Source organism: Salvia splendens, chromosome 1, assembly GCF_004379255.2.
Source record: "Salvia splendens isolate huo1 chromosome 1, SspV2, whole genome shotgun sequence".
NCBI lineage: Eukaryota > Viridiplantae > Streptophyta > Magnoliopsida > Lamiales > Lamiaceae > Salvia > Salvia splendens.
Genome location: NC_056032.1, coordinates 34691871 through 34718581, shown reverse-complemented (window position 1 = coordinate 34718581; position 26711 = coordinate 34691871). Strand labels below are relative to the sequence as shown.

Genomic DNA, 26711 nt, shown 5'->3' with positions numbered 1-26711 from the left:
AAATTCGCCACTGGTATCGGATTGGATTGCTTGAAGGGGGCCAAGATTAATAGAACTCAAATTGTTATAATAAAAATCTAAAATCCTAGAGGTACTGGCTAATTTCCATTTTGGATCCAATACCTTTCCAATAAAAAACACGGTTGGAATCTCACTGAAATACTTAAGCCATTTTTCAATCATATAATATAAAACACACATTAATTCAGGTGAAGAAGAAGCATTTTTCATTGCAGCTTTAAAACCAAGTGATATATACATGCAATGCTCTAAAACACGAACAACAATGCAGTAATAAACACCTGATAATTCAATAGTAGCAATTTTGAAATATTTGAACAATTTAAATAAAGCCACGTTGTGTTCCCAACAACTATGTGAAAGATATAAATCATGAACGGGATAGGTTCTATAAAAATCACATAAAGAATCTTTATGCGTCAAAGTAGAATTCAGACAATCATATGTTGAATTCCATCTATGAGACACATCCATAGTAAAATTCGTATATCTAACATTCTTTTGATGGCAATATTTCTTCCATGCTTACCAATAGCCGGCTTTTGATGGATTAATATAACTGCAGTTCTAATAGGACTAATATGCTTTTGCCATAGTTCAAGCGCATCTTGTACACATAAATTTAAAATATGACATATGCATCTTTGATGAAAATATTTACCTCCAATTACCAGAGCACAAGCCACAAGCCACAATCAAATCGCTATTACTTGCGGTGTTAGCAGTTGTATTATCAAAACCAATAGAAAATATCTTATTGCATAATTGAAACTCATTCAAAACTTGTATAATCAAAAGAAGCAATTTCGGGTGTAGTGTGTGGAGTTTCAAATTCTCTAGAACCTATTAAACGCTTGTTTAAAGTCCAACTATTGTCCACAAAGTGAACCGTAATGCCCATGTATGAATGCGGTTAAAACAATCAGTCCACACATCTGAGCAAATGTTCACTTTGTGGCCTAAGTTAACTAAATAACGTGATAATTTAACCTTTTCTCTAAACATTGCCTAACGGTAGATCGTTGAACGGTCATTCGCCCTATTATTTTGATAGCTACGTTTAAACCACTTTGCATAGTAACCTCAAATTTTTTGTCATCATAAACGTTAAAAGAAAAATGCTTCATTGCCGCCCATCTAGTTATAACATCATAATTTTTTTTGATCATATTTAAAAAGAGGCGTACCTGACGAACCCGAGCCACCGGGTTGGAAGTTTAGTTGGGTTTAGGTAGAGGTAGTGCTGCATTCTATCGGATGCTTTGTCACCAAATGGCGACGAAGGGTGCCATATCCCCCACCACTCGAGAATTTGTAGACTTTATCACAATAGTTGCAATACGCATGAAACACCGATGTCTCTTCTTGAGAGTGCGGATCATGAGGACTACCTTCTTGTAGTGTTTGACAAAAATATCTGATTTCAAAGCTTTTGCCGTGTTAGTGGGTGGAGGGGGGAGGCATCTCCTCATTTCCGCTGGTGCTAGACAGAATACGAGAATGAGATCTATCATCGTTGTTGTCCGAGTCCGACAATATAGACACGTCGTACTCGTCATTTTGTTGGGATCCATCGCCCCCGCCCCCACCTTGATGCATTTCAGCGAGTAGCATGGTCATCCTATGATCTTCTTCTATCTATAAATTTAATATAAGTTGAAATTTAATTAGGAGCACAAAAAAAATTAAAAAACTCAATCTTATGAATTGTAAAAATAAATTTTCATTACTTACTGGCATGCGTTCAGCCGTCACTCGGGAAACCTCTTCCATAACTTCTCGACGACTAGGTCGCCTTGATTTTGAGGGACGACTAGTACTTTGATCTTGGGCAATTCTCTTGCTCCGATCACCACGTCCCGGTCCACCACGAGAAGACGACATAGTGATAAATGAAAGTAGTATGAATTGAATATGGAGTATGGAGTATGGAATAAGTGGTAAATTACGAGCACAACAACAAATATAGTAGTAAGTAGTAACTAGTAAACTAGTAACTAGTAAACAACTTGAGCAATTAGAGAGAATGAAGAGAGAATAGAGAAATAGAGATTGAGAATGAAATTCTTGTTAATACAAGAATGGGGTGAGTAAAAATGAGTGGGAATGAGGTATTTATCGGAGTAAAATTGGAAGAAATAAAAAAAAATTGAAATTTCAAATTCGGCCGAAACCGGAGGTTCAGTCCACGGTTTTCTGACGGAAACCACCGATTTCTGACTGGTTTTCAGGCCTACGACCTGCACCCTACGACCTTCCACCTGAAAAGTCACCGGAACCGCCGAAATTCGGTGGTTTTCGTCAGAAACCGCCGATTTGAACTGCAACCCTAGCCTGCAACCCTACGCCCCTAGCCGGAATCCGCCGTTGGAACCGTTGAACTGCCGGTTCACGGTTCAATAATCCCTCGACCCTGAACCGGCCCACCTGAACTGTGAACCCGCCGAACGGTTCAAACCGCCGGTTCCGGTTCAGGAACCGGCGGGCCCGAACCGACTGTTAACCGTCGGGCTGGTTCGGTTTGTGCATGTTTAGCTACTTATAGTGTCCGTGTACCCATGCCTGCCACTAAGCAGAACTTGGGACTGAATGTGTTATCTATTTGAGAAAAGATAGTCGTGTTTTAACATTTATTAAATGACTATGACTGGAAGGACCACGAGAGGGGCGCGAATTCGGACCAAGTTATATTGAAGATAACTGAACCGATTGGATCAGTTAGCAAATGTCGTTGCCACTTGATCGATGCAAACTCGCTCTCGCTTGTTTCCTACCAAAGTAATTTGTAAACTCCCAATTTCGCACTACTTTAACAGTAAAGCGGCAAGTTCGGGGTCGATCCCACAAAGAAGTTGGTGTGTCGAGTGTGTGAGCAGTGAACATGGGGTTGGCTGCTACCACGCTTTAACTTGGGAGTTTTTAACTACTAATTTTACTCTAGACAGACTTAAACTTGTTGACTTGATCAAGGTAAATTTAACTACTAGGTCAAGTGAATTGCAGGCGAAAACGTAACAGTAAATGCGAGGATGAAAACGAAATAACTTTGATTAAACTAAAACTGAGAACAGTACAGCGAGAAGTTTAAACTAAGCTAACACTTTGGGAAACTACGAAAGCAAGTAAAACCGAGAAGAATCTCGGCGGGAAACTTCAGAATACGCTGACATATAACAAGTATTCTGTAGCGCTTCTTCAATCGCCTTTTCTAACTAAGCAAGACTCTATCTAAGCTAGGCTAAGCTATCTAGAGAACTGAACTAAGCTAGAGAACTGAATAAGCTAAACTAGACGGAAAGTAAAGGATCAGATTCTCTTCTTGTGATGGCACATCCTCTATTTATAAGCTCTACTCGCCCTCTAGCTAGATAACGATCTTGACAGAGAATATTCACTCACGCTGAGGATGAGCGACTCATTGATTGCTACGTGCTTTTCCTTCTAAAATGTCGACGCTTTTGAGTAATAGATTCATGACTCAGCAACGTCCTTGCGTCTCATATGCCAGCACGTGTCCCCTTCTAGAACGTTGTCCTTGATAACAGAATAGTGCTATCGCAGGATGGCTGGGGCTTTGGTAGATTTTTCCCGACCTCAAGGATACTTCACTAATATTCTCGCGACCAGGTGGTTGTATAGTGGCTTCATCCCCCTTCAACTCGCCCAGCGACTCTGCAACTTGAGAGAGTTGTTTTGTCAGCATTTCCAACGCCGCCCGCTGCTCTTTCTGAGCCTCCTGGATTTCTCGCATCGCATCATTTGGATGGTGCGGTACCAACATATCTCCGTGGCCTTCGTTGGGGTTTCGGTTGTATCTTTGATTTGGCAGTCCCCCCACTATAGTTGGGTTGCAGGTAGTCAGATTGCCCGTAGTGTTCTTGCTGATATCGCGGCTGGTTGTACTGTTGATTTCCAAGGTGCTGATTTCCCCGTAGGTGTGGTGGGATGTACGTGACAATCTGGTTGTTCGACTGCCTTCCCTGGTTGCTAAACTGAGGGCCTTGCTGTCTGTACCACCAGTTTCCCTCCGGTTGTCTGCTTGACCAGTTGGATGTCCTCCACTGGACCAGCTTCCTTGAGGTACGTTCTGTATTCTGTTTCCTCCAGAGTTTGGTCTATCCTGGATCCGTGCGGGCCAGTTGGGTTGCCCTTCAGAGGGTTGTACTTGCTGGGTTAATAACTGGAGCGGCTTGCCTTGATCTTGATCAGTCCATCGAAAATTGGGGTGGTCCCTCCATAGAGCATCTCTCTACTTCCCCTGGATCCAGTTGTCATTCGCGTTCCAGTGGCCAATGACATTTGCTTGGGCCTGCGGCTCTACCTCAGGGGGAGACTCGCAATAATAGTAGTGGTGCTCCGGTGGTGGAGGTGGTCTGGCCTTTTCTACTGTCTCCAGCAGCTTCTTCTCCATCTGCTCAAATCGAGCCTCCAATTTTTCATCGTTCCGCGCCTCTGCCACGTGCACTGTTCCTCTCCTATACTGCCCTCGAGATGTTTCGTACGACCGCTTGGCTTCAATTAGCCTCTCCAGGATATTCTTGGCTTGGCTGAATGGGGTTTTGGAGAAATCCCCTTGAGCAGCGAGGTTGAGGTCGTTCTTGCTCTCCACAGTGAGTCCGCCATATAAGATCGAGTAGATCTCATTCTCTCCCAGCTTGTGTTTAAGGCATGCTTGAAGCAGCCCTTGGAACCTATCCCAGTACTGGCCGAGGGGCTCGTCATACTCCTGTCTGCCTTCTGTAATTTCCCTTTTCAGGGCACTTGTTTTCGATGCTGGAAAAAAGCGATCGAGGAATATCATGCGGAATTCGGCCCAAGTTCTGATGGATCCTTCTGGCAGCCTAGACAACCAGACACCCGCGTCGCCCTTCAAAACGAAGGGAATAACCTTAAGCCTGTAATCTTCGGATGTGGATCCAGCTAGCACGGGCTGAATATCACAGTATCGGCAGAATTCCTCCAGAAAAGCATACAGACACTCCTTCGAAAGGCCGTAGAAGTGGGACAAAACGGCCAGTACTCCTGATTTGATTGCGATGGTCCGCATACCAGGAGTAGTGGCGATGGCATGTGTGGGCTCTCTCTCATCATGAGCGTGTAGAGAGCCGATTCCCGAGTCGTCAGGGACAAGGGCCATTTTTACTTCTGCTTGTTCAGGTGGTGGTGGGTTTGTGCGGCTCTGTAACGAGTGGTAACTACGCCGGCTTCCTGGATTCTCCACTGAGTGTTAGTTCTTATGTATATCAAAGGATGATTCCAGTGATCGCCTTGGTGGTACCTTCTCATCAACAGCAGGAAAAACAAATGAGAAAGGAAAGAAATAAAACTATTTACTCCTACGCACTACACACAAACATAAAATAACACCATGCTTCCCCGACAACGACACCATTTTGGTGAGGTCGAGATCGACGGATTGGAATTGGATCAAGTTATATGGAAGATGACCGAACCGTTCGGATCAGTTAGCAAATTATCGTTGCCACTTAATCAAATCAATCCTCAAACCGACTCACGCAAGAAAAATATTTATAACTCCCAATTTTGCACAACTTTAACAGTAAAGCGGCAAGTTCGAGGTCGATCCCACAAAGAAGATGGTGTGTCGAGTGTGTGAGTAGTGAACAAGGGGGGTTGGCTGTTGCCATGCTTTAACTTGAGAGTTTTTAACTACTATTTTTAATCTAGACAGAATAAAACTAGCTAGCTTGATCAATGGAACTTTAACTATTGGGTCAAGTAAATTGCAGGTAACAGCGGAAAAGTAAATGCGAGGATGTAAACGAAAAAATAACTTCGATTAAACTAAAAACTGAGTATAGCGTGAATTTAAACTAAGCTAACACTTCGGAAACTAAGAAAGCGGTAAAAACTGAGAAGAATCTCAGCGGGAAAGTTAAGATAACGCTAACAGAAATGAGTATTCTGCAGCGCTTCCTTCGGTCGCCCTTTTAACTAAGCTATCTAAACTAAGCTGGAGAGCTGAACTAAACTAGATAACTAAGCTATGCTAAACTAGACGGAAAGTAAAGTGTCAGATCTGCTCTCTTGTGGTGGCACACTCTCTATTTATAAGCTCGATTCGGCCTCCAGCTAGATAACGATCTTGACAGAGAATATTCGCTAATGCTGAGAATGAGCGACTCATTGATTGCTATGTGCCCTTTCTTCTAGAATGACGACGCTTTTGAGTAACAGATTCCTGACTCAGCTCCGTCCTTGCGTCTCATAAGCTAGCACGTGTCCCCTTCTAGAACGTCGTCCTTGATAACAGAATGGTGCGCCATATCCAGCTCATTTCCTCACGTGTTCTTCTTCTAGAAGCCAGCGGTCCCCGCCTAACTGCTTGATCACTCCCCCTTGATCAACTCCCCCGATTTTTGGCCTTTTATCACCTTTTGTACTTGCTTGATTAGTTCGGCCTTGTTGCCTTGGTCAAGTGGCATTTCTGCACATTTAACACTTGTTTTGCGCGATAAACCGATCAAGTAGCATACATTTTACCCTTAAACTGATGCATGAAATGAGCCTTATCACCGGTGTAGTCTCAAGCTTTATCTCGGGAGTTTCTTCAGCTTCTTGGTCAGTTGCGTCTCCAGATTCAACACTATCGCTACTTTCTTCGCTGGGAGCCGAGTTGGAGTCATTAACAGAATTAGTTTCCTTACTTTTTTTCACTAGCAACATTTGGGGATTTCTTAGGAAGGCAGGGAGTGGCTCGTGATTGTTGCTGCATTGGCAGCCTTGATGACAAGGTGCTGGTTGGACTTAGTGGCATAGCTGTGGCGCTTCTCGTAGGTGAGCCGCTGCATTATTTTTGGGTGTGAATGAGTTGTAGAGAGTGGCTGTGGCGGAAGATGATTGGTCTCTGCGCCGAAGTTCTTCGGCTAGTAGGAATTTTAGTTTTCATTTGTGTTGGCCTTGTACAAATCAATTAGAATTGAGATTGTCTCGATCAATAGCTCGAGAGTGTATATTTGGTTGACCTCCATTTGAGGTTTTTTTTTAATTTCCTGCTCTGATATCATCTTAAAGATGATAATCGAGAGAGTTATAGAAAGATTGGATATGCATATTGCTATAGAAAGTAAAGAGATTGTATTTCTTGATGTCTTTGACATGCTCATCTCCCTAGTATTTAGGGCATCCACAATGGGACGCCCGATGGCACGCCCGATGCGTGTCATCGTCCGCCCCATTGTGGGTGCCCGCCATCGTCCGCTCCCTACGCCCACGCCCGATGCATCGTCCGCGGTTGAAGCGCGGACGATGGCCTATCGTCCGCGCCATTGTGGGCTCGGCGGACGATGAGCGCGGACGATAGGCCATCGTCTGTGCCATCGGGCGCCCCATTGCGGGATCGGGGGACGATGGTCGCGGTCGATGCCACGCGTTTTTGATTTTTTTTCTATTTAAACCTCGTTTCTCATTCACTTGTTCATACGAACATTTCGCTTCTCTCGTTTCGTTCCTCTCTCACATTTCTACCTATCTCACATACCAAAATGAACCACGACGATGACACCACTAGTTCTAGCTCCTCAGAGTCGGGTAGTTCGCACTCGGATACCTCGGCAGCCTTAGATGCAGCTGTTGAAGAGACGCGCCATGATTGAAGAAGTGTGGGCCCGCAACCGCCGTCGTTGAGTTTGCGTATTTTTTTTAATTCGTATTGTAATGTATTAATTTTTATATATGAAATAAAGTTTTTTTCCAATTTTTTGTTATTCAAATATTCAAATAAAATAAAATGCATAGGGCGCGCCTTAGGGCGTCCCATTGCAGGTGGGAGGGTAGAAGGATAAAACTAGGGCGCCCCATTGTGGATGCCCTTATATGGAGATTTGAGTCTCGTTAAATACACCAATAAAAGAGTATTGGAAACACACTACAACTAGGAACTCTACACATAATAAATATGGGCGGCCATTTATTCTTCTTTCTTTTTCCAACAATAACAAATATCAAAATTCGAGATCAGGAACGACATTAATCTTAATATCAAGGTAATAATTGTATAAATCTCAATATTGATGATAAGCAAATATATATTATTAAAGATTAGTTCTATTTTAATTTTTGAAAAAAACTGATGAAATCTTTTATCCATTATAACAGTAATGAAAACCTAGTTTTTGTTGTGCCACATATAATGACAACTATCCAATTTGAAGTTCTAGCAAAAAGTTATGTTGGAAACTCAAACATTGCATTAGAAAAATGCATATACTAATAAATGTACAATTCAATCATTTAGGAAATTGTAAAAAAATCTTTGATCTTTTGCAATTGGTAAAGTACACATTAATACATTATCAACATTTCTCTTTCCTAATGAATATTTCTATCCCGGTCGATAAAAATAGTGATGTTTCTATAATATTTGTTCAAAATTTTAAATGTCTTTTTAGGGTTATCACTCATTTAATCTTATAATTTCAATTTTAAAAACTGATACTTGTTTACTAATTGTACGTAATTTAGTTTCATTACAACTTCAATTATAAAGTCATTTCTTGCTCTTAAGTTTTTAACAACATCGTTCTTTTTATTTTTATAGAAAAATGAACATGAACTTAATTCCCATATCACGATGAATTCAAACTTGAGACTTTTAGCCTAAGTCATTACCGTCATGTTATTTTAAACATTGTACACCAAATCAATAATATGTTGCAAATAAGATCTTGGAATATTTCGTCATGATAAAAAACAAAAAAAATTTAAAATGCATTGTTTTTAAAGGTGACCCCTGCCGGTGGAAACTGTCTGGCCACGAGCTGCCCGGTCGATATCAATAACAATGGCTGCCCCAAGGAGCCAGGCCCGTCCCTTGGCCCGTGCGGCCTGTGCGACCGCACAGGGCCCCCAATTTTCAGGGGCCTCTGAAATATTTCAGCCCATATACATGTATTCCTATTTTTTCAGCCCAACAAAGCTATTTCTCTTGTATAGCAACGCCCAAGCCTTTTTCTAGCACCGTGACTCCAATTCTGATCGGTTTCTTTTCCCGATCGTAGACCTGGGAGCCGCCTGTTCGTGTTCGGTGTTCCTCATCGACAAACGCCGCAACAGGGACCAGCTCACCAGAGCCATCGTTGATCGCTTCTGCAGCGCCTGCCAGCTCACCAGATTTTTCCACAGGGCCTCTGATTTTGTCGGGACGGCCCTGCAAGGAGCTGGTCGTGAGGGGGCAGAACGGCGCGGTGGTTGGGTGTAAGAGCGCATGTCTGGCATTCAACCAGCCGCAGTATTGCTGCACTGTCGCGTATAGCACTCCGGCTACGTGCACGCCTTCGAACTACTCTCAGATATTCAAGTCGCGATGCCCACAAGCTTATAGCTATGCTTACGATGATAGAACCAGCACATTTACATGCCCAACTGGAACAATTATCTTGTTACGTTCTGCCCATGAAAATTATGTTTAATTCGAAATAAAGTTTAATGGCAAGATGGATATTATGGGCATTATCTACTAATTAAGGGAACTGAATTGAGTTGTTAAATGTTTTCTTTCATAACGCACTTATTCAATGGAGAAAGGTAATCAGAACGAAAAAATGGTAATTTGATTATAATAATATATACTCCACCCATCCACCATTAGGAGTTTCGATTTTTCATTTTAGTCCGTCAGCCATTAGGAGTTCTGGTTCACTTTTACGACAAATAGTAGGTAGACTTCACTTTCCACCAACTCATTAAACTCACATTCTATTATATAACTACTCCATCCGTCCCACAAGAATATGCACTCTTTCTTTTTTAGTCCGTCCCACAAGAATATGAACTTTCTAATTTTAAACATTTTCTCTTTAATGAAGTGAGACTCATTCTCCACTAACAATACTTTATTTACTTTTTCTCCTCATCTCTTTCTTACTTTACCAATTTTGCATTAAAACTCGTGTAGAACCTAAAGTGCATTTGGGACAGATGGGAGTAATATATCAAATGAGACCCCACATTCTATTATCTTCATCCACTTTTCTTTTCATTTCTTAAAACTCGTGCTGAACTCAAACGATCTTGCGTACAAAGGAAGTATTAAAACGTATTACTCTGCAGAAATAGTCATCTCATTCCTACCTTTATTTCATTCCATCATACAAAGAAAGACATTGTACGTTATAGGTCCCATGTGAGCTATGTATATTTCACTTGTCTCCATGAATATATATAGCTTGCTCGTGATTTTTGCACATATGGTTCAATTGTAAAATTTTACTTCCTCCGATCCATTGAACACTCCATATCTGATCTGCACAGGTTTTAAAAAATTGTTTTACTTTGTGAAGGAAAGTGGATTAAAATAGTTCGTGGATTGTGGGTCATACTCTTATATATTAGTTTTATAATAAAATTTGAGTGAAATAGATTAGTAGAATGTATAGTCTATTTACTAAAGTAATAAAAGTGAAATGAGACATTTATTAGGGACAGTCCAATTAAGGAAATATGGAACGTTTAATTTGGACCGGAGGGAGTATGAGATAGTCACTTACTTGTGTGCGCTCCGTGCAGTTGAGAACAACTTAATTAACTTATTATAATTAATTATTATTTAACTAATTCTAAGTATGCTTATTACATACTCCCTCCGTTCCAAAGAAGATGACCCCTACCCTGGTGGCACGAGATTTATGCAACTTTATTTTGTGTGTTAAGTGAAGAGAATAAAATAAGTGAGAAGGAATAAAGTAGAGATAAAAGTATTATTTCTATTTTTAGTAATAGGTCATCTAGGTTGGGACAAACTAAAAATGAAAGTGAGTCACCTTCAGTGAGACTAAAGGGGTACTACATTCGTCCTTTAAAATAGAAACTTTTGAATTAACACAGGTTTTAATGCACAATTGGTAAAGTAAGAGAAATATAATAAGAAAAATTGATTAAAGTATATTAGTAGAGAATGAGTCCTACCTCATTAGAGAGAGAAAAAAGTACTCAAAAATAAGAGTTTTTAATTATAAGGGACGGACCAAAATGAACAGTAGTTTCTATTTTTAAAGAACGGAGGTAGTAAAGATTATTTCATTCTAACTCTAATCATGCTCACGCATATAGCAAAGCCACATTGAGGCATGGGGTGCCATGAGCCCCCAACAACTTGCAGTTCATCTTTATACATATTACATACTCCCTCCGCCCCATTAAAAAATATGCACTTTTTGTGTTTGTCTGACCCATAAAAATATGGGCATTTCAATTTATAGAAATGTATCTCAATTTATTACCCATATGCATCAAGTTATTTACAACTTATACATTAAAACACTAATAATAACGAGAGTTATTATTCAATAACATTACTTTAACTATCATTTCTCTCATCTCTCTTACTTTACCAATTTTATCTTAATTCTCGTGCCATATCTTATGCCCATATTTTTATGGGACGGAAACATTACTAATTGTAAAGTACTATACATCTAGAGATGCAATGCAGTTGGTAGGCATACAACTTCCAATCTTATGTGCACCATCATTTTTATGTTTCCAATTTATATTTGATTTTCTACTTTATATACACTACCAATTAAGTTATTTCAAATATTATTCAGTATACATTTTAGAACTGCATACATCATCAATAAATTATTATTGAAGTTAGTTATTTGATTTTCTACTCTATTATTTTAGTTATTTCTAGTTTAATATTCTATTTTACATTTGATTCTTATTTCTCGTATACTACCAATTAAACTATTTTAAATATGACTCAATATTCATTTTAGAATTATATAGACCACAATATATATTATTTTAAATATGACTCTATATTCATTTTACAAGAATAATGATGTAATTCTTTATCACTTATATATAAGATTCATGACATTTAGAATACTAAGTTCTTTGATAGGCCAATTTATGTCACTTGGTTTAATCATCTTTTGTATACAATAAAGAACTACTAATATGCATGCTAAGATGCAATTTTGGCCGGAACTAATGAAAAAAGAGGAGCCAACAAGTAGGAGCAGTGGCGGATCCAGGAATTTATATTCGGGGGTGCGAGTCATATGATAAATCATTATATAACATACCAAAAATAAAAACTAATACTAAAAGCAATATATTTTGAAATATACAAATTTTAGAGTCATACATTTCAAAAAATAAACTACATTATATCTAATTTATTTTTCGACGAGTCTTCATTTCTTCAAAACGATTCACTATATCATCATCGGATACTTGTAGAAACACATCTTTCTCAATGAAAGTGACCAAACAATCGTTCAAAGGTTGATCACCCATTCTATTTCTCAACTTATTCTTCACAAATGTCATTCCAGAAAACACCCTCTCTACACTTGCAGTGGCAACCGGAAGAATCAAAATCAACTTGATAAGCAAAACCACACGCGAATAAACCACATCTCTTTTTGTTTCAACAAGCTTCATCAAAAGAGAACTAATATCTCGCAAATTCTGAAAGTCTTCATCACTTCTCATATCTCCAATGAATATATCAAGTTGGCACTCAAGGTCCATCAAATCAATGTTTGAAAAATCGGAAGGATAAAAAGTGGCAAGTTTGAGTACCTTTTCCTTGTCAAAAGAAGAGAAGCCATCTTTAGGATTGAAGCAAGCCATACATCTGAGCAACTCCATATTAACTTCATCGAATCGATTATCAAGTTCTTGAAGTAAGAAGTCAATCGCTTTGATAAACACATCAACACGAAAATGATGAAGATATGAAACTTGTTGAACAAAACGTTTTGATCTTCCATGAGGGCTATAGTGAGCTTTCATATCTGGAACAACAATGCCATGTTTATTGCAAATTGAGATTACCTTGTTCAAGTGAATCTCCCATCCATCCTCCCTCATTTTCTGTAGTTGATCCTTGGTTAAAGTGACAAGCCTCATAGCATTAATGATGTCTTGATCTCTTCTTTGCAAAGCAAGACACAAATTGTTAGTGTACCCAAATATAGTAGTCATTAGTTGTGCCATAAACACGAAATCAAATGACTCTAGTAAGTACAAAATGCCTTGAGCTTTTCACTTATCATCGAAAACGGAATCTTTCTTTCCAATCATCGTAAGAACTTCAAAAATTGTAGAAAATAAGTCCATGATATTCAAAAGAGTCTTGTAGTGAGAACTCCAACGAGTGTCTCCAGGCCTCTTCAAACTAAGTTCTTGATTCAACCCCGATCCCGATTCAAGTTCACCAATTTCCAAGGCTTGAGCAACTTTTTGTGCTTGAACTTCGCGAAGCAATTCATTTCTCTTACAAGAAACTCCAATTACATTCAACAAAATACCAACAGTTTCAAAAAGCCAACTACAATCATCGTTCTTTTTTGAAATGGCTACCAATGTTAGTTGAAGCTGGTGGGCAAAGCAATGTACGTAGTAAGCGCTTGGAGTATCTTTCATGATCAAAGTCTTGAGTCCATGTATCTCACCCTTCATGTTACTAGCCCCATCATATCCTTGCCCTCGAATCTTGGATGGGCTTAATGAATGTTCAACAAGTAAAGTCATAATTGCACTTCTAAGAGACAAAGATGTAGTATCACCAACATGCACAAGACCAATGAATCGTTCAACTACCTTTCCCCTTTTCTTTTCAACATAGCGCAAACAAAGAGCCAGTTGTTCCTTTTGGGACACATCACTAGATTCATCAGCTAATATAGCAAAGTAGTCATCACCAAGATCATCCACAATTCTCTTCATTGTTTCTTTAGCACAACAATTGATGATGTCTTTTTGAATAGTTGGAGATGTCAATTGACAATTTCCAGGGGCATTTTCCAAAGTCACTTTTGAAATAACTTCATTATGTGCCTTCAACCATTTTAAAAGTTCAAGAAAATTTCCCCTATTAAGGGAATCTTCACCTTCCCTGTGACCACGAAATGCCATGCCTTGTCCCAATAGGTAACGTAAACAAGAAATTGAAGCCTTCAAGCGAACATTATATTCGTTGTTAATCACATCACTAACATTATCTAAAGAAACCAAAATCGATTTCTTTTTGCCATCCCTCAAGTTCACATATTTCTCATAAGCAATATTATGAGCACTTCTAACTCCACCAATATGTTTTATAAATCGGTCCGGCTTATTCCACGACTTAAATCCTTTATTCACAAATGCATCACCCCCCGCATGTCCAACTTCATTCTTGAACAAGTAGCATACAAAACAAAATGCAGCATCTTCATCCATACTATATTCAAGCCAATCCCATTTATCAAACCATGAAACCATAAACCGACGACGCGAACCTCCAACTTCTTTTTGAGGAAAAGAAAAAGTTCTTGGCTGATAAGGTTTTCTAAGAATATACGCCCTCCTAATTGTATCTCGCTCATTTGGAGGATATTTCATTATATCGGTTCTTCTAATAGGATCATGATGAAGTTTTTCGATATCATAAATCAATTCTTCCTCATGTAATGGCACACTAGCATCTGAAGGAGATACAATACCAATTGAATTTGAAGCCGGAGAGCTTGAAGGTGGAGAGCTTGAAGGTGGAGTGCTTGAAGCCGGAGAGCTTGAAGGTAGAGAGCTTGAAGCCGGAGAGCTTGAACTATCATGAGTTTTTCTCCTTTTGGACATAAATTGTCGAAGATCGGATTGTTTTCTCATCACTTTTTATTTTATTTCCTGCACACGATTTCATTACAATAATTACTAAAATGTTCAAGAAAGGTAATATAACAGTAATTAGCAACAAAAATCTTACATTGGATGAGTAATCAAGGAAACCCCAGTTCCAAATCCAATCTTGGAATAAATTTCCACACAAAACGAATAAATTTTACTTTCTCAAGAACTCAGAGGCTGTTCAAGTTGTGTTCTGGTAATGATATGAGGAGCATCTTGTTAAAATAAAAGAATAATAATTTTCATTTATTATAAGGTTTTGGTATTTAAATGATCGAGGAGCAGAGCATGTGATATTTACTGAGGCAGGGCAGCCACAATAACTCAAACAACACCAGAAAACGAAATCAATTCGATAACTACATTACACAAAAATTCGAGCGTTAATTTGAGGAAAACAACTAACCTGATGGCTGATGATCAACCAGTGGCGGTGGCAGACTGAGGCAGGCAGGGACGGTACAATGAATTGAAAGTGGAAAATTTGAAGGCCCAATTTGGGAAGTTTTTTGGGCATATAAATCTTTAAAGGCCCACTTATAAATTTTATTTGTACAGGAGTAGCCCAATAGCAATAGGGGACAGTATACCTATATTATTAATATAATACTACTAAAAATTTTTTTTTTTTGGGGGTACACTCGTACCCCCTTTGTCCCAGCTCCCTCCGCCAGTGAGTAGGAGTAAGAAGTAACGAGAATACGACGAGAAGAAAAATGGAAAAAAAGGACTACAAGCTATGGTGGAAAAAAGTTCTAAGAGCATTAGCACGGTGACCCTTCTCCGGAGCCCATCTCAGGATCTATCTCTATTTACTCCTGCCACGTCAACAGACTCATCTCTTATCTCTCTGCAATGAGAGCCCAACCCAGAGCCTATCTCAGAGCCCATCACATTTCCACGTCATCACTATTTTTTTAATCAATGTCTAAATAATTTAATTAAGTTAAAATACATAAATAAATTAATTCTTCGATGTATTACAATATTGGAAAAAAAGAATACAACGAGAAGCAAATTTCAAAAAAATTACAATAAAATAAAATAGCAGTGCCTACGTGACCACAGTTCTTCATTCATACCACGTTGGCGTGCGCGATGGGCTTCGGCCTGGCGCATGTCAACAAATGCCTGAAGATGCTCATCATTGTTGTATGGTAGACCTAGACGACGAGACTCGCTTGCAACACCATGGCTTGGTCCAGCAGTGTCTTCATTGATGACGACTGTGATTCCTTCACCTTCATCTTCGACAATCATGTTATATGCATGCATATATGATATTAACCAAATATACAAGGTAGAATAAACGCGACGGGCCTTTAACTAATGCCCAATGCGCTTGGAGCACACCAAAAGCCCGATCCACATCCTTCCGAGCAGCCTCTTGCTGTTGGGAAAAATAAGTCCCCTTCAGCATTTGATCGTCTTCAAAATAAATGGGCCACGACGATTAGATGCCATTAGCCAAGTTGTACCCCATCTTATACGGATTGTCGTTGGCAGTGAAGTCGATGGCTGGGCCTAAACTTCTGCATTGCTGATTGAAGAGGGGCGAGGACTGGAGGATGTTGAGATCGTTGTTCGACTCGGCAACACCGAAATAAACATGCCAAATCCATAACCGCTGGTTGGCAATGGCTTCGAGTATGACGGTGGGGTGCATGCCGTAGAACCCGGTCGTAAACTGATCTTTCCACGCGGTTGGGAAATTCTTCCACTACCAGTGCATACAGTCCCAACATCCTCGGGAAGTTGTGTGTCTCTGAATGTCTCCCTAACCCCCTGACAGAAATTCTTCAGACATTCGCGTCCAGTCGTCTCGGCGACGTTAAGAGATTCATCGAACATATCGGTACTTCCTCCATAAGCCAGTTGTCGCACTACAACCGTGCATTTCTGCAGCGGTGACAGTCCGATCTTGCCGGCTGCGTCGGTCAGAGCTGGAAGTACTCATAACGCGCAGAAAGCGCGTTTACAATGCGCAAGAAAAGTAGCCGCCACATTCTGAAACCCCGACGTAAAACTGTCGCCGGATAGCCAGGCACCTCGGCAAAGTAATCTGCGAACAGCCTATCGTGAGTCGTGGCGTGGTTACGGTGAATCGCCTTACGACGCCGGACTGGCCTAGGGACTACCGCTTGTACCTGTTCCTGTCGTTGTCGTTCTGTTATCTCCACTACGCGTTCCCACATCCGGGCAATGACTGGGTTGTTCTCGCTGGTGTCAGAATCGGAAGAGGAATTGAAAGACATTTTTAGTGAGAGAAAAATGTGAGTAGAAAAGGATGCGGTGTATGAAATGAATGAGATTGTGAGGTATTTATAATAGAAGAAGAAATTTTATATATAAAAAAAATTTATCGGCCTCAGCTCCCCGCAATGGGAGCTGATGGCAGAGCCTGTGAAGAGTCGATTTCCCATCGGCTGAGGCGATGGAGCGGCCCTGGGCGGGAGGTGATTGGAGGTGTTCATCGGCTCCCACTCCACAATGGGAGCTGGTGGGAGCCAATTTGATGACCGATCGCTCGGCCCTTGCGATCAGACACCACTGCTAGTGCTCTAAGTGTTCTAGACGCCCAAGCAACTCTGTTGCCAATTTGGGAGCCAGAGTAACCAACGATAACGTACCCAGCCATGCTTCCATAGTAATGTAGACATTTCAATCTCTTTATTCCGTTAATCATATTTTCAAATATAGACATCTAACACGTATATATTTTTTATAAATAAAAAGATGTAGGCATTTAAGAATGCATTCTTGCGGCATTTATATTTTATAAAAAGATTCTTATGCACCCATTACTTTACTTACAATTTAAAATAATTTTTTTGACTATTTTGAATATTTGTTACACTCTCTTCCACCTCCAATCATTTGATCCCTTATTATTCATTATTATTCTTTATTCATCTATATTTAGGTTAACAATCTAATATTTTTGAGACACTAAATTTGTAGTCAATTAATAGTATTTTATATAACAATACACTTCTATAATAATGAGTGATAAATACCTTTTATCCAATGATTTTTGTGGTTTTCCATTTCTAACCCAAAGTCAAAATAATTGTTTAAGAGAATTTTTTTTATAATTCATAATTAATAACAATTCTGAACTTTGCTAAGCAATAAACTAGTTGAAGTTGACACCACTTGCTATATAACTCAATCAATAGTACTATTTAGGCCTATCAAAATGGATATCGGGTATCCAATCCCGAAAAAGTTAGATAATTGGATACCCGAAACCTAATTTTCTGGGTAACGGATTGATAAGGCTCGTTTCATGCATCTATTTTGGGTCTAAATTCTGTGTTTTCCATGGTGCTAACGTGTAATTATAAGTCCAGGTGCGTGAATATTCTGAAGGACCCAGGAACGTGTTCTATTTACCAGGGCAGAGAAAATAGGAGCAAAGAGTGAAGAAAAGGACCAGAATGCTCGAGGGTATAAATGTCAAACCACAAAGACCGATTGCCCTAGGGATTGGAGCCGTGCCTATAAATACGAGGAAAAATATCAAAGAAAGGAGGTTTTTTTTGGGGGAGATAGGAAAATCCTTAGTTAGTTTCGGCTCACTCTTCATCTTCACTCACTTAGCTCACGCGTTTGGTTTCATATGAGGAATTCTGGGTAGTGGTGTAGTTTCGGTGTATTTGGAAGTGTAACACCGTCCTGATAAGGGTGAAGAAACAATTTTAATTTTCTGCACGTACTTACTTTCGTCGACTTCATTGCCGGAAGTTCGGCTACTGTTTTGAGGCTACATTTACAGTTTAATGCTTAATCTAGTTTCTATTTTCTGTTTCCACTCTGATTCTGATGCTTTACTGTTTATTTACTGATCTGGATGCTTTTCGCAACTGTTGGATATTTGAAGTTGAGATCGGAGAGATCTGAGTGGATTTGTTGGTTGTTGGTTTGAATCAGAGTTGGAGGTTATGGATCTGAGTTTTGTTGGTGTGAATCTGATGGATCTAGTGTAGATTTTCTTTTTAATGTTTAAATCTGAGTACGTACTTTTGGATCTGCATGGAATTTTCTGTTACTATTGATTTACTTGACCCAGTAGATTAGATCTGTTAATTTTCTGTTTAATCATCATGTTTAACGTCCGATCTGAAGTTTGCTCTATTTCTATGCTCTGTTCTGTTCCAGTTCATGTTTGTTTACTGAAGAAGATGAAGATAATCGGTAGTTAGAATCAGATCCGCTTTAGTTTGTTAGTTGCAGCTTTCTTGTCAGTAGCTATTTAAGGAAATCTGTTGTGTTATTTTTTCTTATGTTCTGTTGTCTCACTGTTTTAGGAAACTTTACTTTATCTGACCCAGTAGTTTGATAATTGTTCCAAAGTTAATTTCCAGTTTCGAATCATGCATGTGACTATGTTTGAAGCACTTTCGGTTCTCTAGATCCAGTAGATAGAATAGATTAGTTTTAATTTTCCAGGTCTAGTAGTAAAACTCAACTCCTGGATTATTGTGACAACGACTGAATTCTGAGAGTTCATGATCTGCTAGACCCTGTGCTCTAGCGAATACTCTGAACCTAAGAGTTTACTTTTACATAGCAGCAACAATCATCTTTATGCTCTTCAAATGGCGCCGTTGCCGGGGATGGATGACGTTATTAGTGTTTGCATTTAGAGATTTTGGTGTATATAGTTTTAATTTGTTGTTTTCTTTTCTTTTCAGTTTATGAGCAGAGGCATAAGGTCTGGACACTGGAATAGCTCATTTGGTTGGAGAGAAGCTCAATCTAGTTGGCAGATCAAGAAAACAGTCTCCCCTGTTACTACCCGATCTGGGTTGACAACAAGAGATCCAGTCCAGCTGAGTTCGGAAAGTGACGAAGACCTAGTCCACCAATCAAGGAAGAAGTCGAGTCTACTGCAGGCTCAGAAGAATGAGCCGTTAAAATGGAGGCTGAACAAGACAATGATCCAGAGATCGGCTCGCTCAATGCTCATTTGAACGGCGAGCCGGCGCAAGCAATAGTGATCACCCCAGCTCAGAGATTGATAGACATCAAGACCAATGTACTGGCAGTGATGCCACACTTCTATGATCGTAAGATAGAATGTCCCTACGAGTTCCTACACGAGTTATGCAAACTCTGCAGCATTCAGAAAAGGCCACCCAACTCGACCGAGGAAGATTATAGGCTACGTGCTCTTCCTTTCGCACTGAAGGGAGAGGCGAATACTTGGCTACTGAGGCTGCCGGCAAACTTTATAAGCTCATGGGCGGATTTCAGGCAAATGCAATTAAGAAGGAGATTCTGGCATGTCGACAGGATTATGATGAGTCTCTGAGCCAGTATTGGTCGCGTTTTAAGGGATTGCTCGATTCATGCCCTAGTAACCGAATGTGCGAAGCAGAGGTTTACAACATTTTCTATGAAGGGGCGAATCCGGAATCTAAGGATTTACTAAACTCTTCGAGTGGGGGTAATTTCACCAAGAAACGAGTAAGCGAGGCCTGAGAGATTTTGGGTAGGCTAATCGATGCTAAGAATGCGTACGACTCACCTCGCACCATCCTTAAGAGGGGGAGTTTAGAAGCAGTGAACGTGCAAAGTGAAGACCGGATAGATGCAAGGATAGATAAGCTGGAGAAAGCAATTCTGATTGCCTTAGGGAAGAACAATTCCTCGGACCCAGGCGAGAAGAGCAATCAAATGCCAGGTCCAGAGGAAATATACCAGTGCTATGGTCAGCAAAGTGAGGGAGATGTCCAAGCTCAGGCGAATGCCATGGGGAGCTGGAATCCTAACGGAAGTTGGAACCTAGGCAGGAAAAGGGATGCTCCCTGGAGGGATCACCCAAACTTCAGATGATCCGACAATGATTTGAATCTGCCACCCCAACAACAGAGCAACAACTATTCAAACCCTCAGGAGCGACAACCAAACTGGGTAAGCAGAAATCAGGAAGGGAACAATTGGGGCAATCGGCAGCAAAACGACCATCCTAACTGGGCGAACAGAAATTATAGCAACCCAGCAAGTTCATACGTGCCGCCACATCAGAGGAATTACCAAGGCAACTCTCAGAATTCTCAGCCCAATCATCAAGGTCACCAAGGGCAGAACCCACAATACAACAACCCAGGAGGTCCAGGAAACTTCCGCCCGAATCAGGGGCATGGCCCAAACCACCCTCAAGGGCCGAATACCAGCCAGCAGAGCTCAAGACAACAGAAAAGCATTGACGAATTGGTAAATAATCTGGTGAACTCACAGCAGCACATTCAGAACAACATGCAGTCCAACAATGACGTGGTGCATAAGCTTCAGGATGCGCAAACTGAGCAGAAGGCAGCTATGGACATGTTAGCGAAGCAGCTCTCCTAGATCACGACTTCTTTGAGTGAGATGCGCTGGAACTAAGGAAGGATTCCTGCCTCGGTGCAACCACCGGATAGGGCGAACATCAGCCAGATCACCCTAAGATTTGGGCGAGAATATGACGGTTTGAGTACAAAGGAAGATAAAGGGTCGACTCCAACTCCACCGGATAAGAAAACTGGAACAGGGGAGGTTGAAACATGGAAGGTCAGAACAGAGGATGATAACCAGAGCAGAAACGGTAAAAGACCAGAACCCCAAGAAGCTGATCAACACTTCTCGGGCTCAGGAGTTAAGGTGGAGATAGAAGAAATCAGGAGAGAGGCTGGAGAATCTTCCAAGGGAGACAGTAGCAACAAAGAAAGGCAAGTGAAACCCTTTCCCTACAGAGGGGAAGAAAAATGAGGATCCAGCGGATTTCATGGAAATTTTTGGGAAGTTGGAAATTAATCTGCCGTTTCTCCAAGCTTTAAAGCTGCCCATCTTCAGCAAGTTTATCAAAGAGTTTATCACCAGGAAAACTAAACCCAACGACAAAATAGTGATTGGAGAAACCGTATCGGCAGTGATTCAGAAGAGAAGAATGCCCTCCAAGCGTACTGATCCAGGTATGTTCACTCTCCCCGTTTCGATTGGGAACATTAAAGTCGAGCATGCTATGTGTGACCTAGGTGCATCAATAAATGTTTTACTGCTTTCCCTTTATAAGAAACTGGAAGGAGTGAGAATGGTTGATACGAAGGTGGTAATTCAATTAGCTGATAGGTCGTGCATCAGTCCTGAGGGTGTGTTAGAGAATGTAATATCAAAGTGCATAATTTTCTGTACCCTGCTGATTTCCATGTTATAAAGATGAGTGAGTACCAGCCTGTTGAGTCTAGCGGAGTGCTTTTAGGAAGACCGTTTTTACGCACCGCTAAGACAATCATTGATGTTTTTGATGGAACTATTTGCTTAGATTATCATGGAGAGAAGTTTACTTTTAACATTGATGGGGCTATGAAGAAGCCACTGGACGTAGAAAATGTGCATGCTGTAGATGTAATTAACCCCCTGGTCCAAGAATTTCTTGAGGCAGAATTAATGCAGGAACATGAGTAAAATTTTGAGTTAAGTCACTCCATTGACAATGAGGTAGCCAATTGGTGCGAGGCCGTAAACACACTGGGAATGACAGATGAAGAGTTAGCAGAGGCGATTCTGGAATTTTGTAAAAGTCATGAATCTGCCAGGTCTAAGGAATTAGCCTGCGTGTCTAATGTGGAAAATTTGCCTGGAAGGATTAATCACCAAGGAGGCGAAGAAGAATCCACTACCTCAGGAGACAAGTTCAACAAAGAAGGAACTGAAGACATTGCCCCTAGGCCTAAGGTATGCTTATTTGGAGGAGAACGAGATGTTCCCGGTGATCATTAACAGCAACCTAAGCGGGGAGCAAGAAACGGAATTACTGGAAGTACTTAGGAGGAACAAGAAAGCCATAGGATGGACTCTGTCAGACCTGGTGAGAATCAGTCCTGACCTCTGCATGCACCATATTCGCTTGGAGGAAGGAGCAAAACCCCACCGAGACCCACAGAGAAAGTTGAACCCGAATATGAGAGAAGAGGTCTTGAAGGAGGTGCTCAAGCTGTTGTCATTGGGTATCATATACTCAATTCTCGACAGTAAGTGGGTAAGCCCAGTCCATATGGTACCAAAGAAGTTGGGGATCCAAGTGGTGACAAATGAGAAAAATGAGTTGGTACCCACAAAGTTAGTAACCGGTTGGCGGATGTGCATCGATAATCTGAAACTGAGCGACGCCACGCGGAAGGACCATTTCCCGTTGCCATTTATAGACCATATGTTGGAGAGATTGGCATGCAAGAAGTTTTTCTATTTTCTGGACGGATACAACGGATACTTCCAGATTTACGTCAATCAAGAAGATCAGAAAAAGACGATCTTCACGTGCCCTTTTGGGACGTATGCATATAGAAGGATGCCCTTTGGCTTGTGTAATGCGCCAGACACTTTTCAGAGGTGCATGATGAGTATTTTCTCAGACCTGCTGGAAGAATGTATCAAAATCTTTATGGATGACTTCATTGTCTATGGGAATTCCTTCGAGACTTGTCTCACCAACTTGGATCTGGTATTACGAAGATGTAGAGAGAAGAATCTAGTGCTGAACTTCGAGAAATGCCATTTTATGGTACAGGAAGGAATTGTTATGGGCCACATTGTCTCGGAAAAGGGTATTCAGGTGGATAAAGCAAAGGTAGACGTGATCTCGAGGCTTCCTTATCCTACAAGTCAAAAGGAAATAAGAGGATTTCTGGGCCACTCATGATTCTACCGAAGGTTCATCAAGGACTTTGCAAAGATCGCACAGCCACTCACCCACCTCTATCACCTAACTGGTCAGAAGGTTTAAGTATTTTTCGGGAATTCTTGGGTCAAGGAAATGACATGAAGTTTCGAAATTTTAACAAGAGATCCCGTATTCCCAAGAATACTTAAACAGTTTTTGTAAATATTGTGGATATTCTTTTAACCCAAAAATATTTTTTGAAATGTCGAACAACCCTGAAGGGCGGTTGAACCTTGAAATGTTTTCTATTTAACTTTCTTTGACCTGGAAGTTCGGTGTTTCATTCTTTTTGCTTAATGTGTTCTTAAGTTCTGTGGATGAGGGAACAAGCAGGTACACGGTTGTTAATTTAAGGGGGAGGAACTTTTCGATAAAATGGGGGGAAATTTTCAAATTTGAAATTCGAAATTCAAAATGAAAAAAAAATATATAATTTTCAAATCCCTTTGCAGAGGGTGTACGGTCACTCACGTCACACGCAACCTTTCCTCTGCCTTCTTTTGTTTTTATTTGCTTCCTTTTATTTTATTTCTCTTACCTCATATTAAAACTTCTCCCCCACGCTTGACCCTCTCACACACACTTTTCATACTTTCGAAACCCTAACTTCAAAATTCCTTATTTTCTGTATGTAAGCTTTCGGCGGTGCCATCACCAGATGCAAAATTTCGATACCATGGATACCCGTTGCGGACAAAGCACTAAAAGAAGGAAAGCTGTAGAAGGTAGAGCAGCAGCGAGACCACTGGTGAACCCTGCTGCTAAACGACTAGCCACATCTCAACCAGAACTCACCGATCCTCCAAGTGCACCCACCAAAAGACGGCTTGAGATGCCTATCGAACCACCGCCCACATCTGCCACACTTTCCCCCGAGGCCGACCAAGAACAAATCGTGAGGGAATTATTACAAAAATTCGGTCGAGAGGCGAAGGCCAGTGCAATCTACGCCCGACTGGCAGAGGTTTGCAGACCCGGAGAGACAACCTCTACTCCATCTCAGACAACCTCCCTGCAACCTCCCATCTGCGACACACCTGCTCCCCACACTGAGTCTACAGAAGCAGGGGACCCCGAACAACCACAAATGGCCATGACTTCAGTTGAGGAGTTTTCTTCCTCATTAACGCACGCCGCTCCTCAGGCGACGATATTACTCCCAGCTCCAGATTCGACATATGCTGACGAGGTGGGTGGTCATGAGGAGGACAGGGAGGAAGAGATCCACGATGAAGGGAACCCGGATGTTGACAGTGAACCAGATGAGGAAGGAGACGAGTTTGCAGAAGATGAAGGTTTAGTGGAGAGCGACAAGGGTAATGAGACTGCAGAAGAGTGTGAGGAAAACATAGAAGCCATTAGAGAAAGTGAGGAGACTGAAAAGGAAGTGATAGAAGAAGAAGAAGAAGAAGAAGAAGAAGAAATTGAGGAGCCGAAGAGTGAGGATGCTCCGGAGGACGACAGGAAAACGCAGAAGGATAGAAAGGTGAAGGAGGTGATAGCGGCCACGAGGCTGAGGAAATCGAGGTCTGATCTTCCAGTGAGCGAAGAAGAGGTAGAGGATAATGCAGACAAGAGCTATGGCACGCAGCGTAATCTCAAAGGAAAGCAACCGGCGATAGCCACAGTCAAGAAACCAATAAGCTCTGAGAAGACAAACGAACCCACTACCAAGCCAATCAAAGTGTCGTTCGCTCAAGATATTGAAGAGGATGCAGGGGAGGATGACGGAGACTCCGAGAATGACAGTACCGAGGAACCCATTTATCTGCTAGAAGAAGTTATGGTCACAAAGAAACTCTTGGGAGAGATGACCTATTTCAGTGATCCTAAGAAAGCCCGAACGTATGCAGAGCGAGGAACGAAGGGGAAGCAGGCTAAGTTTGAGAAAAGCTACCATCCCGAATCCCTTCAAGATATCGAATCAGAGGAAGAGTTCATGTTGATACTGACTCGATATCGTTCCGTCTGTTCAATGTTGATACCACGATAAGCATCAGAGAGTGGTCCCTGAGGTTGGGGCTGCTGACTATGGAGGAGGACATCAGCGGGGGTTGGGATGAAAGACAGATCGGCCCCCCTAGGAAAACCCCAGGAATTGACACACAGCAGGCTTGGGAGCTCATCACGCACAAACGTGGAGGGTGCTTCACGACCAGCATATCACAGTGAGTCCACATCACCAACCACCTTCTCCGTTTTGCCCAGATTTTTATCGGCTACAATCTGATGGGGCAGGTCAACTCCACCCTAACAACACCTGAACTTTACTTCACCTGGGGTATGTTGAAGGGTGTGAAAGTCCACCTCGGGTACTGGTTAGCTCAGGCATGCCGTCTAATGACTACCCACACCTCTCGCCATCTCCATACGTGCCGTCTTCTTGGGGCGTATCTGCAGCGTAATGTAACGATGAAAATTGCGAAGTCAGTGCCATCTCTAGAAATGTGCGACCCCCCGGAGCAGTTTAATGTGGATTTCTTCTTTAACAAAGGGTTGTTGTACACGAATGACGGCGAAGTCTACTTCTATGAGATGGGACAGACTGAAGCGGCCATTAAGGCGAAAGGAAGCTCAGTGACTGATACGACCACGCTAGAGTGGAAAAAGGAGCTGGAGGGAGTGCGGACTGATGTACGGGATCTCAAGACTGAGTTATCCGTGTTGACTTCGATTGTTCTGGGGCTGAAAGAACCATTAGGGGTACACACCGACAGAATGACTGAAGCCCTGACCCTGATGATGAAGATGGTAAACTTCGTGGAAGAGAGGACCCCTAAACCTCAACAAAGCTTGTCCCTAGGAACTACTCCACAGAAGTCCGTCCCAACTGGCCCAGTTACCATGCCAGTGAAGAAGAGAAAAGAACCCACCACCACCACTTCAGCAGTCTCGAGGCCTATTGGAGTGAAGGTCGGGAAGGAGGATGCACCACCACCACCATACCCCAAGAAAGCCTTGAAGCCTGGTCCCCATGGGGACCAGGGACAGAATTGATCCACCACCCCCCAGTATCCAAGTAAATTTTATTTTCTGTTTTTCATTTGTTTCTTTTAGTTTAGTTTTCTTTAGTATGCATGCTAGGTTGTTTTTTGTTGATTTTATGCCTTCTCCCACTTAGACCATGGCTTGGCCTAAGTGTGAGAAGTTTGTGTGCTTAGCATGTATTATTTTCTGTGTTTCTTGTGTAACTCTTCCCACTTAGTCCATGGCTTGGCCTAAGTGTGAGGAGGCTGTTATGTATATATGTTTCGTTTGTGTTCTACCTTCTTATACTTACCCCAATTCTTGGTTTATGTGTGAGAAGTTTGTGTTTTGTATGTTCGTTTTCTCTGTTTTG

At 41.3% G+C, this 26711-nt stretch overlaps 3 protein-coding genes across 3 annotated transcripts; 2 read left to right on the top strand and 1 right to left on the bottom strand.

Annotated features, from left to right (window-relative positions):
* Positions 1 to 13041: 13041 nt before the first annotated feature.
* Positions 13042 to 14616, bottom strand: LOC121778852 (zinc finger MYM-type protein 1-like). The gene has a single exon (XM_042176268.1). The coding sequence runs from the start codon at positions 14614 to 14616 to the stop codon at positions 13042 to 13044; it is 1575 nt and encodes a 524-aa protein (XP_042032202.1).
* Positions 14617 to 21436: 6820 nt separating this feature from the next.
* On the top strand, positions 21437 to 23350 carry LOC121778759. Its single transcript, XM_042176189.1, has 4 exons — positions 21437 to 21800; positions 22296 to 23015; positions 23064 to 23152; positions 23219 to 23350. The coding sequence occupies exons 1-4, from the start codon at positions 21437 to 21439 to the stop codon at positions 23348 to 23350; spliced, it is 1305 nt and encodes a 434-aa protein (XP_042032123.1).
* A 697-nt stretch (positions 23351 to 24047) lies between these two features.
* On the top strand, positions 24048 to 25364 carry LOC121778671 (ABC transporter F family member 4-like). The gene has a single exon (XM_042176099.1). It carries the CDS (start codon positions 24048 to 24050, stop codon positions 25362 to 25364), a length of 1317 nt encoding a protein of 438 aa, XP_042032033.1.
* The last annotated feature ends 1347 nt before the right edge of the window (positions 25365 to 26711 follow it).

Bases quoted from the DNA above. Each gene is read 5' to 3' on its own strand.
- LOC121778852 (XM_042176268.1), bottom strand. From the start codon at position 14,616: ATGTCCAAAAGGAGAAAAACTCATGATAGTTCAAGCTCTCCGGCTTCA.
- LOC121778759 (XM_042176189.1), top strand. From the start codon at position 21,437: ATGGAAATTTTTGGGAAGTTGGAAATTAATCTGCCGTTTCTCCAAGCT. The intron at 23,016-23,063 runs GTAATGCGCCAG...GTATTTTCTCAG, and splicing joins AAGGATGCCCTTTGGCTTGT to ACCTGCTGGAAGAATGTATC. The intron at 23,153-23,218 runs GTATTACGAAGA...TTTATGGTACAG, and splicing joins GTCTCACCAACTTGGATCTG to GAAGGAATTGTTATGGGCCA.
- LOC121778671 (XM_042176099.1), top strand. From the start codon at position 24,048: ATGGATACCCGTTGCGGACAAAGCACTAAAAGAAGGAAAGCTGTAGAA.